The sequence below is a fragment of the Macrotis lagotis genome, chromosome 5 (genome assembly GCF_037893015.1).
Source record: "Macrotis lagotis isolate mMagLag1 chromosome 5, bilby.v1.9.chrom.fasta, whole genome shotgun sequence".
Lineage (NCBI taxonomy): Eukaryota > Metazoa > Chordata > Mammalia > Peramelemorphia > Peramelidae > Macrotis > Macrotis lagotis.
In genome coordinates, this window is record NC_133662.1 from 200,962,248 (window position 1) to 200,976,687 (window position 14,440).

The 14,440-nt window shown below is 34.5% G+C and overlaps 1 protein-coding gene across 5 annotated transcripts in view; it reads right to left on the reverse strand.

Moving 5' to 3' along the window:
• Positions 1–14,440, reverse strand: part of LRRC39 (leucine rich repeat containing 39) — a 30,168-nt gene that overhangs the window by 6,135 nt on the left and 9,593 nt on the right. For 4 of the 5 annotated variants that reach the window (XM_074188259.1, XM_074188260.1, XM_074188262.1 and 1 more), the window contains 6 exons: positions 13,583–13,688; positions 9,984–10,140; positions 7,993–8,129; positions 6,201–6,346; positions 3,949–4,101; positions 696–835 (listed from right to left, as the gene is read on the reverse strand). In XM_074188259.1, the coding sequence (XP_074044360.1) occupies positions 696–835; positions 3,949–4,101; positions 6,201–6,346; positions 7,993–8,129; positions 9,984–10,140; positions 13,583–13,688 (839 nt within the window). The remainder of the gene's footprint in view (positions 1–695; positions 836–3,948; positions 4,102–6,200; positions 6,347–7,992; positions 8,130–9,983; positions 10,141–13,582; positions 13,689–14,440) is intronic. The other variant, XM_074188263.1, reaches the window with a different exon arrangement.

A 14,440-nucleotide genomic window follows, 5' to 3' on the forward strand; every position in this document is an offset into this window, starting at 1 on the left:
AGAAAAATCAAAATATTCATAGTAATACTTTGGTAGTTAAGAACTTGGAACAAAGCACGTGCCCAATTATCTGGGAAGTGACTAAATTAAAAATGTGTTTATTTGAATGCACTGTTAGAAATGATGAAAGTGAAGAATTCAAAGAAACATGGAGAATTTCATATGAACTAATAATGCAGAGTGGAGTTAGCAGAACAAAGGGCAAATATAAGTATTAAAAGTAGAAATAGAACAATAAAATGAAACTCTGTTCTTATCTGGTCAAATTTGACCTAGACAAAATTTGAGAAAATATTCTTTCATTGCAAATGTGCAATGAAACCCAAACAGAATCCTACAGTGTCAATCAATGTGTGGGTTTTGCTGCCTTTTATTTTTCTCTTTTGTAATCTTTGTTACAAGAAAAGAGTGGGAAAAGTGAGCAGGAATATATTTGAAAATTTATGTAATGATAGTTTGGTTTTGTTTTTTTTAAGTTGAGGAGTTTCCATACAATTAAGAAGAGAGTACTTACAACTTCCTTCACATCTTTTCACTCAATTTATGAACTGAATTGACTTTCCTACATTTCTATTCCTATTTTAATAACTGAATTAGAAAATTAAGGCAACAAATGGAAGGAAAAAGGAATACCCACATCAATGAAATTACTGTTTCTTCCAAATTCTGATAATACAAAGATACAAAGCTCTTACCTGCTCTCCTACGGGACTCCTGGATATATGCATGCATAAATTGAATGCCAAACAATTCCTTTTCCTCCTCTTCCTCTGCATTTTCACAGGGAGGAAGTGTTACTTCCAGTTTCAATGGGTTTCCCCTAAAGTTGACAAACCTGGTAATCCATCAGAAAACAGTATTGTCATGGAACCTTAACTGTTGACTAGTTTAGCCTGTTACCTCTGGCACGAGCACATCCAAAAGATTAGGAAACAGCTGAGCTCTTGATAAAGTTACAGCTCTTAGTGAACTTTAGACCAAAAAAAAAATTATGCTTATTGAATATTTCTATCTAGATGTCCTATAGATCTCTTAAACTCAACATGTCTAAAATCTTTCCTCCTAAGCTTAATATTCATACCTTATTGTCAGCGCCACCATCTTTCCAATCACCTAGGCTTGCACCATAGGTATCATCTTCAATCACTTTCTCACAATTTCCACCTGCCCACCTATATCCAGTCTGTTGCCAAATTGTCAATTCTGCCTAGAGGCAATAGAGAGCCAGGTGAATCTGGAAAATCATTTAACCTCTGCTACCTCAGTGTCTTCTACTGTAAAATAGGGATCACAAGAGAGCACAAGGGAACACATGGGTCTGGTATGGATCTAAGGAGATAATTGTAAAGCACAATGCCTGACATGGGATGGATGTTAAATAAATGCTAATTCCCTCCCTTTTCCCTTTGTAACAGTGCTGGTACATGCTTCTCTAACTTGCCACCACCCTGGTCCAAGCCCTCATCATCTCATACCTAGACTATTGCAATAGCCTGCTGATTGGTCTCCCTGAATTGAGTTGCTCCTCAATTCAGTCTGTTCTACTCAGCTGTCACATTGATTCTTTTTTTGTTGTTGTTTTTAGATTTTTGCAAGGCAAATGGGGTTAAGTGGCTTGCCCAAGGTAATTTTTAAGTGTCTGAGACCGGATTTGAACCCAGGTACTCCTGACTCCAAGGCCGGTGCTTTATCTACTATGCCACCTAGCCGCCCCTGTCACATTGATTCTTTTGGGAGCTTTCAAAGAGCAAAACTCAGGAACCAGATGAGGGGGCAGAGCTGGTCACCTGGGCTCTATCTGATGAGTCACCCAGGTGCTCTAAGCAGAATTCACAGGATTTGGCAACAGGTTGAAGATAGGATAGGAGTCTTGAGACAGTGAGTAGATGAGGATGAAATCTGCATTGCAAGCCTTGGTGATTGGAAGGATGATGGTGCCCCAATAATCATATGAAGATTAAACTTGGAACCTTAACTGACCTGAGGGGTAGGTTAGTGAATAACCACTCACCCAATCCACTATTGAGGAAAGCCACAGACACACTTAATATCCCATCCAGTCATCTCATGAAGAAATCAGGCTGTCTAGTTATCTTACTATTTGCCATAAGCATGCAAATACATCATCTTTGCACTGAACCCCACTCCCTGCCAAAAGCTTCCACTATTCATCTCTTGTTTGTGCTCTGGGAAAAGTAATCAAACCAATACTACCATTTCTAGTAGAAAGAGCATGATAACGGACTGTTCTGTGACTCCACAATCCCTTCAACACTTTGGGCCAAAACTTTATTCCCTGCACTTTATTCCCTGATATGAATAGTCTCATGAACTATTCAATTTCTGTTTTTGTGTTCCTAGGGTGTATTATTTGTTTACTTTCTTTTTTCCTTCATTTCTTTTGTTTTTATTTTTCATTGTCTTTCTTTGTCTTTTTCTCTTTTCTTCCCTTTTCTTATTTCTATTATTCTTATCTCCTTCCCTTTTACTCTCCCTCTATCTTTCTTTTTTCTTCCCCCTTTTTCTTTCTTTTTGCTTTTTCTTTAATTTCTCTTTTTCAGTGATCTTAGAAAGATAAAACTGTGAAGAAATTTATGTCAAATATAAGATTTATCTTTTATCCAACAGGTAATAGAAAACCCCTACAGCTTTCACAGAATTTAATACTTTGAAAGACCTGTGATTTCCTCAAATGTATTTCATAATCTTTCCACTATGCATGATTTACCAGAAAATTTGTCACCTAATGATCAACCTTCTGATGAAGAGCTTCTCCATTCTTATCTGGAATGGTACTTCGATTAGACAGTTTTGAAGCCTTGCTTTACATGAAATAACCTTCCAGTGTTTGTGTTCTGCCTTTGAAAGTTCAGGGTCAGATTTTGCTCCCAGATAGATGATGCTGAAAACCCTACTCTTCTTCTCAATGGGGCTCTGGGGGACTTTGGGTGTGTAATGTTACATCAACTATTTAGGGACAGAAGGGAACCATAGAGGTTATTTAAGCCAATCCTCTCACTTTATGGTTTAGAGGTCTAGGAAACTATATCTTTCCCCAAATTACAGCTAGTAAATGATATATGGTTTTGAACTCACATCTTGACTCACAATCCTGTAGTTTCTCCAGTGTATCATGTCACCTTTTTAATACTGATTGTTCTAATGGAGTAGGGATAATTGAGGGGGAGATACTGGAAAACGACTGTGGGGTTAAAAAAAAATCAATACTTTTTTAGGTTTTTGCCAGGCAATGGGGTTAAGTGGCTTGCCCAAGGCCACACAGCTAGGTAATTAATAAGTGTCTGAGGCCGAATTTGAACTCAGGTACTCTTGACTCCAGGGCCAGTGCTCTATCCACTGCGCCATTAGCCACCCCCCAAAAATCAATACTTTTAAAAGGTGACTGCTGTTTAAAGCTCTGATTAATCATGAAAATTATCCTAGGCCATAGCAAGGAGAAATATAAATTTAGGAGGAAAAGAACATTTTATTTCTCATAAGTTTCTTTTTAATTTTTTTGAGAAAAACACAAATATAGATTTAACTGAAAAAAATCCTTTGACCTATAGATTAAGTCCATTATAGTAAACTTGCTACATTCATCTACAAAATCAGAGCTCCAGCCACCTCCAATACACAATTGAGCTTCAGAGAATGATTTTAATGGAGAACATTAATTAACCTCTGAACCTCAGTTTTCTTATCTGTTAAACACAAATAATAATATTTGCTCTGCCCACATCATGTGGTTATTGTGAGGATAGCATTTTGCAAACCCTAAGACTCTATTGAAATGGGACCTATTGTTATTAATTTGAAGACTATTCCCTGAATATCTTAAATTAGGCTGAACCTAGTGATAGAAGTTAAAGCTTTCACTTATCCTCTTTCTCTGTCACCAGAGGGAATTTAGTTATTGTACTTCATGCATTGCAAAAGAATTTTTACCTGAGATTTGTCATCCCTTCCATGCACTCTGGAATATCTTGCAGTTGGTTTTTGCTAAGAACCAAAGTTCCTAAATTCTTTAGGTTTCTGATGGTCTCTGGCAAACATGTAATCTCATTCCTTTGGAGCCATAATGTATGTAGGTTTTCCATTCTGAAGTGTGAAAGAGTTTGACAATTTTATATATTGTGAAAATACCAGCTTTAAAAAAATAAAACCAAAGACATCAGGTCTGTGAATTTTTTTTATCACTCCCTTAGATCATAAATGCATCTGGAATTGGGATCAAGGAGACCTGAATTCAAATTCTGCCTCACAAATGATAACTGACAACCCTAGACAAGTCACTTAAACTCTCTCAGCCTCTTTTATTTTCAAAAGGGAAATAATAATAAAAGCACAGAATTGTTATGAGGATCGATGAGATAATATAAATAAAGTGCTTTACAGACTTAAAGGTCTATGTAAATACTAGTTATTAAGTAATAATGCTAATAACAATACAGTCAATCCTCAATATTCTCCCATTTAACTTTCCTTACTTTAAACATTCATTGATTTTGTTGGTATTCTCATTTTCACTTTCATGTTGGCAACACTTTCATGGTCACAATTATGTGCAATAGAGAAGAAAATGAGAGGAGAGATGTGAGCAAGTTTGTGGAGCAGCTCATATCCTACAAGAAGTTTCACTGGTCTCGTTAACCCTACCTTTATAGAATAAAGAGTCTACATTTCATTGTTTGTCTTTAAAACAATTATGTTACAGTTATCCCCCCTGAACTATAGTGAAGTTCTTTGGGCTCTAAGCCCAGGCGTGATACAACTTAGTGAACTTCTTAGTGAGAAAATAAAGCTTTTAGATAGACATAATACTGGATGCCATTGTTGACTGGAAGGCCCGTAAGGATCTCAAATTGCACAAGAAGCAAATGCTGCTGACAGATTATATCATGCTTGGGCATCCTTCATGATCTCCAATGTTGTCCATGAAGGACCATCCCTTCAAGGAAGGATAAAGTTTCAGAGATGAAGTCAAGACCTCACCAGTTTGGGGATCTTGCAACAGCAAAAACTAAAATATTAGAAACCTCTCTCTGGGTTTTCAAAGGGTGATCATGGTAGAGAGGTTTCTAGCAATAGAGTATGTAATACAAAATACCCTCACAGCACCATCTAACACAATGAAAGGCAAGATTCAGGTTTAAAAATGTTTTAGTTTTAAGAATTTTATTTGCTATACAGTATTTTTGGTGCTATTGATTTTATGTGTTATAAAAAAGTGAATATTGTCTAAAATAAAAAAGATAATATAAAAGGTCCCAGAATTCTAGGAAATTATGAGAAAAAATATTTTGCATGTTACCCATTTTATTTTGTGTATTGGATTTTATAGGTTATTTCATAATTACTGTGTTAGAAAAAATATATTCTATATTATAAGAAATAATGTTTTGTTCTAATAACTGAATGCAGATAAATGTATTTTCAGTAATTTCTAGTAAAAGATGATGTGTTTAGTGATCACAACCTAAGTTCCTATTTTCCATACATTTCATTGTATCAATATTCACCTTTTTTACTTTTGTGATATTTTCTAGGAGCGTTACCCCTGTAAAAGTTGAGGAATGAGTATATATATACATATACATATACATATAATATACATATACATATACATATACATATACACATACACATACACATACATATACATATACATACATATATATGGTGCTTTAATGCATTAAGCTTTTAAAAAACTTATAGTTGAATGAAGACTTTTGGAAAACTATGATTATGAACTATGAATATTGTTCCCTAATTATGCAAATTGTTGCCAATTATGTCACCATCCCATGAAATTCCTGTCCATGTCATCCCATAAGAATGCCATAGGAGTACACCTTAGGTTTAGGGGAATATTGTCTCTGCACTACTTAATAGGCAAATTTCACTATAAGTTCCATAGATTGTAGATCACCAAAGCAGTAGGAAACTATTCTCTAGAAGAAAATCAGATGGATGGATAGAAATTGCAAAATGACAAATTTAGCTTCCCCCAACAGTATTTTGCTCATCTATAACATAAATTATATAAATGTATATAAAATATAAAAATTGAATCAAATATAGAAAATTACTTGTATCAAAAAAATAGCATGAGATGTTACTAGTTTGTTTGTATATTTTCCCCAAAATCAGGCCATTGGTTGATAAGTAGTTAAAAACAATAATTATTATCATTTTACCTGTCTATGGAGTCAGGAAGTATTTTTAGTTTGTTGCTTCCCATGTCTAGCCACTCAAGGGCAGGCATGTGTAGCACAGCTGAAGGTATTGTTGTAAACTGGTTCATACTCAAATCAAGGTGAATGAGCTTCAACAGATTGCTGAGCTGAAAAGAAAAAGAATGTCAGAATTAAAGAATCTCAATGAAGACTAGTCAGGGAACTGAGGGAAGTATATCATATCTAGGTCACTTGTAGCCAAAAAACAAAACAAAATAAAAACAATTGAACAATGTAAAAAGAATAAACAATAAAAATAAAATAAAATCTTTGAGGAGAGTACTCTTTTAGTAAACATGAATGTTATCTTGTAGACAAGTGTAAAGGTTTATAATAACTAGTTTAGAGAGGCTTTCCAGGCTTTCCATCTAGGAAATAGGTATTTTTTTTTTATGTTTTCACTGCAAAGAAATGTCATTTAAATATCTAATATTTGATGGATATATAATTTTAAATAACATTTATATAGCATTTTTAAAGTTTGAAAAGCACTTTATAGATGCTATCCCATTTATTCCTCATAAGAACTCTCATTTTCTCGCTTGTATTCTAGATTATTTTTGTATATATATTATATGTATATATATTATATTATATATTATATCTTTGTTGCTCACTTTTTTACTCCTTTCCCTTTGATGGGGTATTTGTACCTAGGGACTAGACAGCAAAGCTGTCTCAGCCTCTTTCCCCATGGGGAATTAATTTTTTATGGGCTTCAATCCCTAGGGGGATGGTACTGGTCCCAATGGATGACTTCCCCTTCCTTCAGGCCTAGTGCAATTCTTCCCACAGACTGGCACCATACCAGGTCCTTATCTATGTCAGAACAAGCTCCTGTCTTCCTATACCTCCTCCTCTTCCTTCATAATAGGATAGACAGAGTTGAGGTGTGTTGCCACAGAATGGTGGGGTGAGAACTGCAGCAAATCGATTGCTGAGTGGGTTTCAAAGCATAAGATGGTGGATCTGGTTACATGCCTTAGAGAGTAAGGCATGGTAGAGAATGCAACAAGTAAGTTAGTTCCATTGGATTCATGAACTGTAATTACTTTCCTTTTTATACATAATTCCCACTTTGGGGAATTTTTGAAAGTCAGTGAGGACTGGGGAAAAACATCTAATCTTCCATTTTATAGGTAATGTGACCTAGAAATTGAATACAGTGCATAGAAATTCAAATATTTAATTCTTTGGAGATTTGTGCTCTCATGCATATTAATAATTCAAGACAAGGTTCTATAATAATTTCCTTCACTGGTTCTGAGTGCTTCACTTTTTTATCTATACATAAAATCTAAGACTTAGTATGTGAATCATTTAGAATGACTAATAGTGTGGCAACATGTCACACACAGATCAGCATTTAGAGTTTCACCAACGTGGAAGAGCTTAGGAATCTGTCAAGAAGGATATTTAATATTATATATATATATATATATATATATATATAGAGAGAGAGAGAGAGAGAGAGAGAGAGATCACCTGGGAGCATCCTTATTCCATAAACAATTATAAAATAAGCCATTGTTTCCATGTCATTGCTCAAGATTTAATTACTATCTTTGAAGTGATTCATGGCTCTTTTTCTAATAACTGATGTCTATTTAATACATTATAGTTAAAATGTTTCCTTCAAAAACTGAAACCAAACTATTATTTTTCAGGTTGATGTTTTTTTCCCCTAATATAACTGAGAAATAAACCAGAAATGAATGAAGAATCTTTCTGATGGAAGATATATTATGCTAACCTCCTGAGGAAGGTCACAAATATCTCTATTGACAGCAAGTTCCAGTTTCTCTAAGCTGGCACAGTTACTCAGCTCCTTGGGAACTGTCTTGATTTTGTTGTAACTAAGAATCAGCTCTTCAAGCCTTGTCAGCAGTCCTATACACATATCAGACAAACAAGCACAAAATCAAGCATCCAATAATAAAACATTACACAACATCTTAGCTACCACTTTTTTCTTTCTATATTTTTTACCTTAATTTTTTTCCAAGTAACAAAACTGTTATTTCTTGTCCCTACTCATTAAAAACAAACAAACTTGTAACAAATAAGCGTAGTCAGTCAAAAGAAATCCCTACATTGTTCAAGTCCAAAAAAAAATGCTCCTTATAAACCTGGCAGGTGGGTATTATACTTGATCATAAGATGTTTGATCTGAAATCAATGTTTGGTTATTGTGTGAATCAGCACTTTTAAAAAATTGTCTTTATAATGTTGCTGTTATATAAATCATTCTCCTAGTATTTCTCACTTTACATGAGATCAATTCACATAATTCTTTCCAAATCTCTCTGAACCAGTTATCTTCATTTTCTTCAGTGCAACAGTATTCCATTACAATTATATACCATAATTTGTTCAGCCATTCCCTATTGATGGACCCCTCTTAGTTTCCACTTCATTGCCTCCACACAAAAAAAAGAGCTGCTATAACTATTTGTGTATATATGGGCTTTTTTTTGGTACAAATGGAATGTAGACTTAATAGTGGCATTACTGAGTCAAAGAATATGCACAATTTAGAAACATTTGGGGCATATTCCAAATTGCTTTTTTAGAATGGTTGAACTAGTGTATCAGAACTTTGATGTACCTATTTTCCTACATTCCCTTCAGCATTTCTTATTTTTCTTTTCTACTATCTTAGCTAATCTGCAGGTGGGAGGGAAAAAACTTCACAGTAGTTTTAATTTGTATTTTTCTAATTATTAATGATTGGAAACATTTTTAGCTTAATTTCTTCCTTAAAAATCTGACTTCATATCATTTGACCATTTATTAATGAGGAAATGGCTTTTATTCTTTCAAATTTGAAATAGGCTTTATGTTCCTTGAAAATGAGACCCTTATTGGAAAAAAACTTGTGCAAAAATTTTTTTCCAGTTACCTGCTTCTCTTCTAATTTTAGCTTCATTAGTTTTGTTTATGCAACCATTTTCTTCAAAGCTGTCTCTGGAAAATGAATTCAAAGTTCTCATCCTTATGGCCTTTTCATGTCCTCAAACTAGGTCTTGTCCCTTCTCTTATCACTTCATTACAGACAGACCCCTCCCTCCTTTCTATTTTTTTTCCCTCCCTCCTTTCTTAAAAGCTAGGAGAATGTTCAGCATCCCTCTGAAAAATTATTTCAAACCAAGAAGCCTGCAGATTGGGTGGTAACTCACAACGAACACATGATTGACCAGTTTTGTTCAGGATATCTTCCTATGTTGCATTTCTGTTTTTATGTCAACATCTCAGCATCTTTTCCAAACTGTGAGATGAAATTCTTTCCCTTATTCATATCATTTAACACATGAAGTCTGTTTTAGACCAGTGTCAGTCACATAGTAGGCAAATATCTGTTGAATTGAATTAAAATTAGATTTTTTTTTAGGTTTTTGCAAGGCAAATTGGGTTAAGTGGCTTGCCCAAGGCCACACAACTAGGTAATTATTAAGTGTCTGAGACCGGATTTGAACCCAGGTACTCCTGACTCCAGGGCCAGTACTTTATCCATTGCGCCACCTAGCCGCCCCAGGTTTTTATTTTTGTAAAACAAAAGTTTCTCTGAACAATTTTAATAATCCTGACCTATGAGACCCTCCTTGGCTCCATCTAGAGCAGTTTGTTTCTACTATATTTAGGGAATTAATGTGTATATGAAAACGATATCTTTACTCCACAAATCCTTAGACAAAAATCAGTCTTACAACAGAAGAATTCTCCCATGAAACAATAATTCCTTACCAATTCCTCGAGGTATCTCTGAAATTGCATTTCTGGATAAATCCAATACAATAAGGTTCTGGAATCGTCCAATGAATTCAGGAATTTTTACTAAGCCGGTTCTATGAAGCTGCCACTCCTGAAGCTGATTCAATTTTAATAGAGAAGAAGGAAGGGTCTAAACCCAGAGAAAAGAATTACAAGTAGAATTAGTTTATGATTTAGGTATTGCTGTTGTTTTTATTTACAGTGTCCTGGTTTTCTGAAAGTCAGTATGGCTGCAGAAGAGCTATTGTGACTAAGTGATCCAGAGCAGAGAGTAACCAAAAAAAAACTTGTCAAAAAGACAAGTTCAAATCTTGGCTTAGACACCAACTAGCTACGTGACCCTGTGCAAGTCACCTAACCTCTCTTATCTTCAGTTTTCCAATGTGTAAATGGGCACTCACCTCAAGTAAGATATTTATAAAATGTTTTGCAAAGCTCAAAAGTGCTCTGTAAATATTAGCTGTTATTGTTTGGTTTTGAAACTATTATAAAAATATTCTTTTTTTTTTTCTGATTGACTTTACTACCTGTGTAACTTAGGATAAGTCCCCTCAACTTCTCTGGGCCTCAGTCTCCAAATCTATAAAATGAGAGAGGTGGACTGAATGACTTCTGAAGATCCTTCTAGCTTCAGATTGCTGATCTTTGATTTTAATTCAAGAATTTGTGGGTTTTGATGGTGTGGCTACTTCTTCTACTGATGCTACTCACAAATCCTCTATACCTTAGTAGGAACATAAGGAACATAAAGACTACTTCAAATTTGAAAGAATAAAAACCATTTCCTCATTAATAAAAGGTCAAATGATATGAAGTCAGATTTTGTCTTTTGTCTTTGGTTTTTACTATTTTTTTCTGTTTTTCCATCCCCCCTGCATCCAGTCCAGAGATGAATTTTCCTGAATTTAACTAGTATGGTAATTAGATACTATAAAATACATTATTGGGTTTAAATAGTAAACTTTATCAGCTAAAGTAGATCATACTATCCTTTTATAATTTTGTTGAAATAGCCTTGAAGAACACAGTATTGCTACCTTTTTATGATGAGAAATAAAATTAGGAATCCTCATAAGTTATTTTTTAACATTTTGCATAACTACAAATATTGAGAAATTTATTCCTCCATTTTTAAATTTAAACTATTTTTAATTAACATTAGGACATTTTGGATTGTTCATATTAACAAAAGAACAAAAATAGAAAGATCATAGGTATTGGAATTCCAAGACTAATCCCCAAATCAAATTTTATCTCTATGAATCCTGGTAAGAAAATTAATATATTTGCCCAGTGTGAGTTTGAAATTCCCTGAACACTACTCTCCTTATTGCCTCAAAAAGGTAGAAAAAATAAATTCAGGGACCCTTTCCAAATAATTAAAAGCATAAAAATATATCCATATGCATAAACAAAAGACCAGGCATTACAAGAAGAGTAAGATTGAGTCTAATGGTAATTGAAAAAAAAAGCCCATTGAAAATATCTTTCTTTGGAGATTCTAGTCTTACAAACTACAGTTGGTTTCTAACTTCTAAACTATTATTTGAAGACTTAAAAAGAGGAAAGATCTGGTTCTTTGTCATTTACTTAATAGTCTTTGCTGAGTTTTTGGAGATCATGGCCTGTGTTTTATAAATCTACTATGACAACAATAGATAAGTAGCTTTTTTTTTTTAGGTTTTTGCAAGGCAATGGGGTTAAGTGGCTTGCCCAAGGCCACACAGCTAGGTAATTATTAAGTGTCTGAGACCGGATTTGAACCCAAGTACTCCTGACTCAGGGCTGGTGATTTATCCACTATGTCACCTAGCCGCCCCGATAAGTAGCTTTGAACTTGATAACCACAGTAAATTTATTGAGAATGTTGAAGTAGTTTATGAATTGTAGATGCTTTTCCTTTTTATATTTCTCTTACCATTTTGTTCATTACATAGCTCTACTCTATTGCAGCAGTTATGTAATACCCTAATATTGATGATTTCTCTCACTTAGAATTTCTTCTCTAGAAAAGAGAGTAATTTGACCCCTCTATCATAAAACCCATTGTGAGAAACAAATAACATAACTTACATAAAGTCCTTTGCAACCCTCTTACATTGTTGTTGTTCAGTCATTTTTCAGTCACATCTGACTTTCTGTGACCTCATTTGAGGTGTTCTTGGTTGAGATACTGGAGTGGGCTATCATTTCCTTCTCCAGCTCATATTACAAATGAAGACTGAGGCAAACAGGGTTCAGTAACTTGCCCAGGGTCAAATTCGAACTCAGGTGTTTCTGACTACAGACTCAGTGCTCTATCCACAACACCACTCAGCTGCCCCTAAATACTCTTAAACAAAGAGGTATAAAATTAAATAGAATGTGTATAATTTGCGGAGACAAATTTTCAACAAATTAAAAAGATACAGGAATGTTTTCTAACAAAGGTAGCTTTGAATTGAACTTTGAACTTCAAAGAATGAAAAGGAATCCAATGGGGTATATGGGAATGGAGAAGGGGGAGGAAAATCTAGACAAAGGGAAAAGCATAGAAATAAAGCATTTGATTCAATGAGAGTTAGCTGGTCTGGTCAACAGACTATTGTACTTGTAGTCAGGAAGATCTGATTTCTATAGCTTTGCCTTTTCCCAGAGTTTTACTGGAACCATTTATTATTGGAGCAAGAGCCAATTGTTAAAATTTCAGTATCAGTATTTATTCCTTGGAAATTTTCAATTGCTTCAAATAATGACTTGATTTATTGTTTTGTTGATTGGCTGAACTTAAAGTGATAGAGAAAACATTAATATGGCAGATTATACTTAAAAGTATGTTCTGTGAAGAAACAGTGTTAATCCTTTGTGAATATACCCTTGCCCACCTCCTAGACTATTATTAACTGTGCAACCCTGAAAAAAAAATCATATAGTCTCTCTAGGTGTTTTTTGTTTGTTTTTGTTTTTTTAGGTTTTTTGCAAGGCATGGGGTTAAGTGCCTTACCCAAGGCCACACAGCTGGGTAAGTATTAAATGTCTGAGGCCACATTTGAACTCAGTACTCCTGACTCCAGGGCTGGAGCTCTATCCACTGTGCCATCTAGCCACCCTTCTCTAGGTGTTGTTTTAAAATTCATTGTAAAATGAAAGATTTGGACTAAATGACTTCCATGTGATATTGTCATCCTAATGAAAAATTAAATTTTTTCCTTTTCCTTTCCATGCCAAATCTATGGAATCTTCATGTGAGGGTCTATTTTACCCTGATCAGCATTTTGGTGAATGTTTCTGTAGCTTATTAAATAAGAAAGATGAAAACTAAATTTAAAAAAGCATGGCTCAATTATTTCTTCTAACTGATCAATATGGACAAATCTAATATAAATATTGAGGATTAAGTTGACATTTTAGAGAAGTTTATTAGTCTGTTTATGTGCGTCACCTTCAGTACTTTTTAAAATTTGAACTTCTACATTTTGCAAGCTTTCCTAATTATCATCTTGGCAGAATGTTATAAACTGAACACAACACGCCATAAACTCTATAAAGAGAATGCAAAAATTAGAACATTGAAAATAAGTTCCTCTGATTACCTTCCATTCTTCTTTTTCTATCTTTAAAATGACCCTTCCATCTTCCCTGATGACTTTTTCCTTTAGCTTGGTTAAGCTTACTCTTTCTTCCCAGATTCGAACTAGCCTAGGAAACCAAGAATTCATTTTAGTGAAGAAAATGGGAAACATTTAAATTTCCACATTGACGACTCAGGAGAAATAACATTAAAAAACCAAAAATAATACTGAAAGTTGGAAAAATAATGCTGAAAGTCCTTTTTCAAAGACCCTAAACTTCAAATATCCTTTATTTAAGGGACCTGTATGTAAGTAACTGTTTTGATTATATGTTCATTTTTCTGTTAGACCGAGATGGTATAGTCATCTAGTAGATCTGGGGTAAATGCTATGGTTGTAATAATTTCCATTTATAAAAGAAAAATCAAGTAAACCAACTTAAGTTCTCTGGGAGTTGTCTAGATTTCTTTATGGAAGAAGGCACAAAAGAAATATCAGTGGCTCTGGAGTCAAAGGGCCAGAATTCAAATTACGCCATCAATACATGCTACCTATGTAATTTTTTTTTTAGGATTTTGCAAGGCAAATGGGGTTAAGTGGCTTGCCCAAGGCCACACAGCTAGGTAATTATTAAGTGTCTGAACCCAGACTTGAACCCAGGTACTCCTAACTCCAGGGCCGATGCTTTATCCACTGCGCCACCTAGCCGTCCCTGGTACCTGTATAATTGTAAGCAACTCATTTAACCTTTTGGGCCTCTATTTCCTCCAATGTAAGATGAGGGAATTGGACTAGATGACCTCTGACATGTTTCAACTCTAGATGAAACCGCGATGCAATTGATAATATGAAAAATGTCAGAGACATAGTATATCTGGC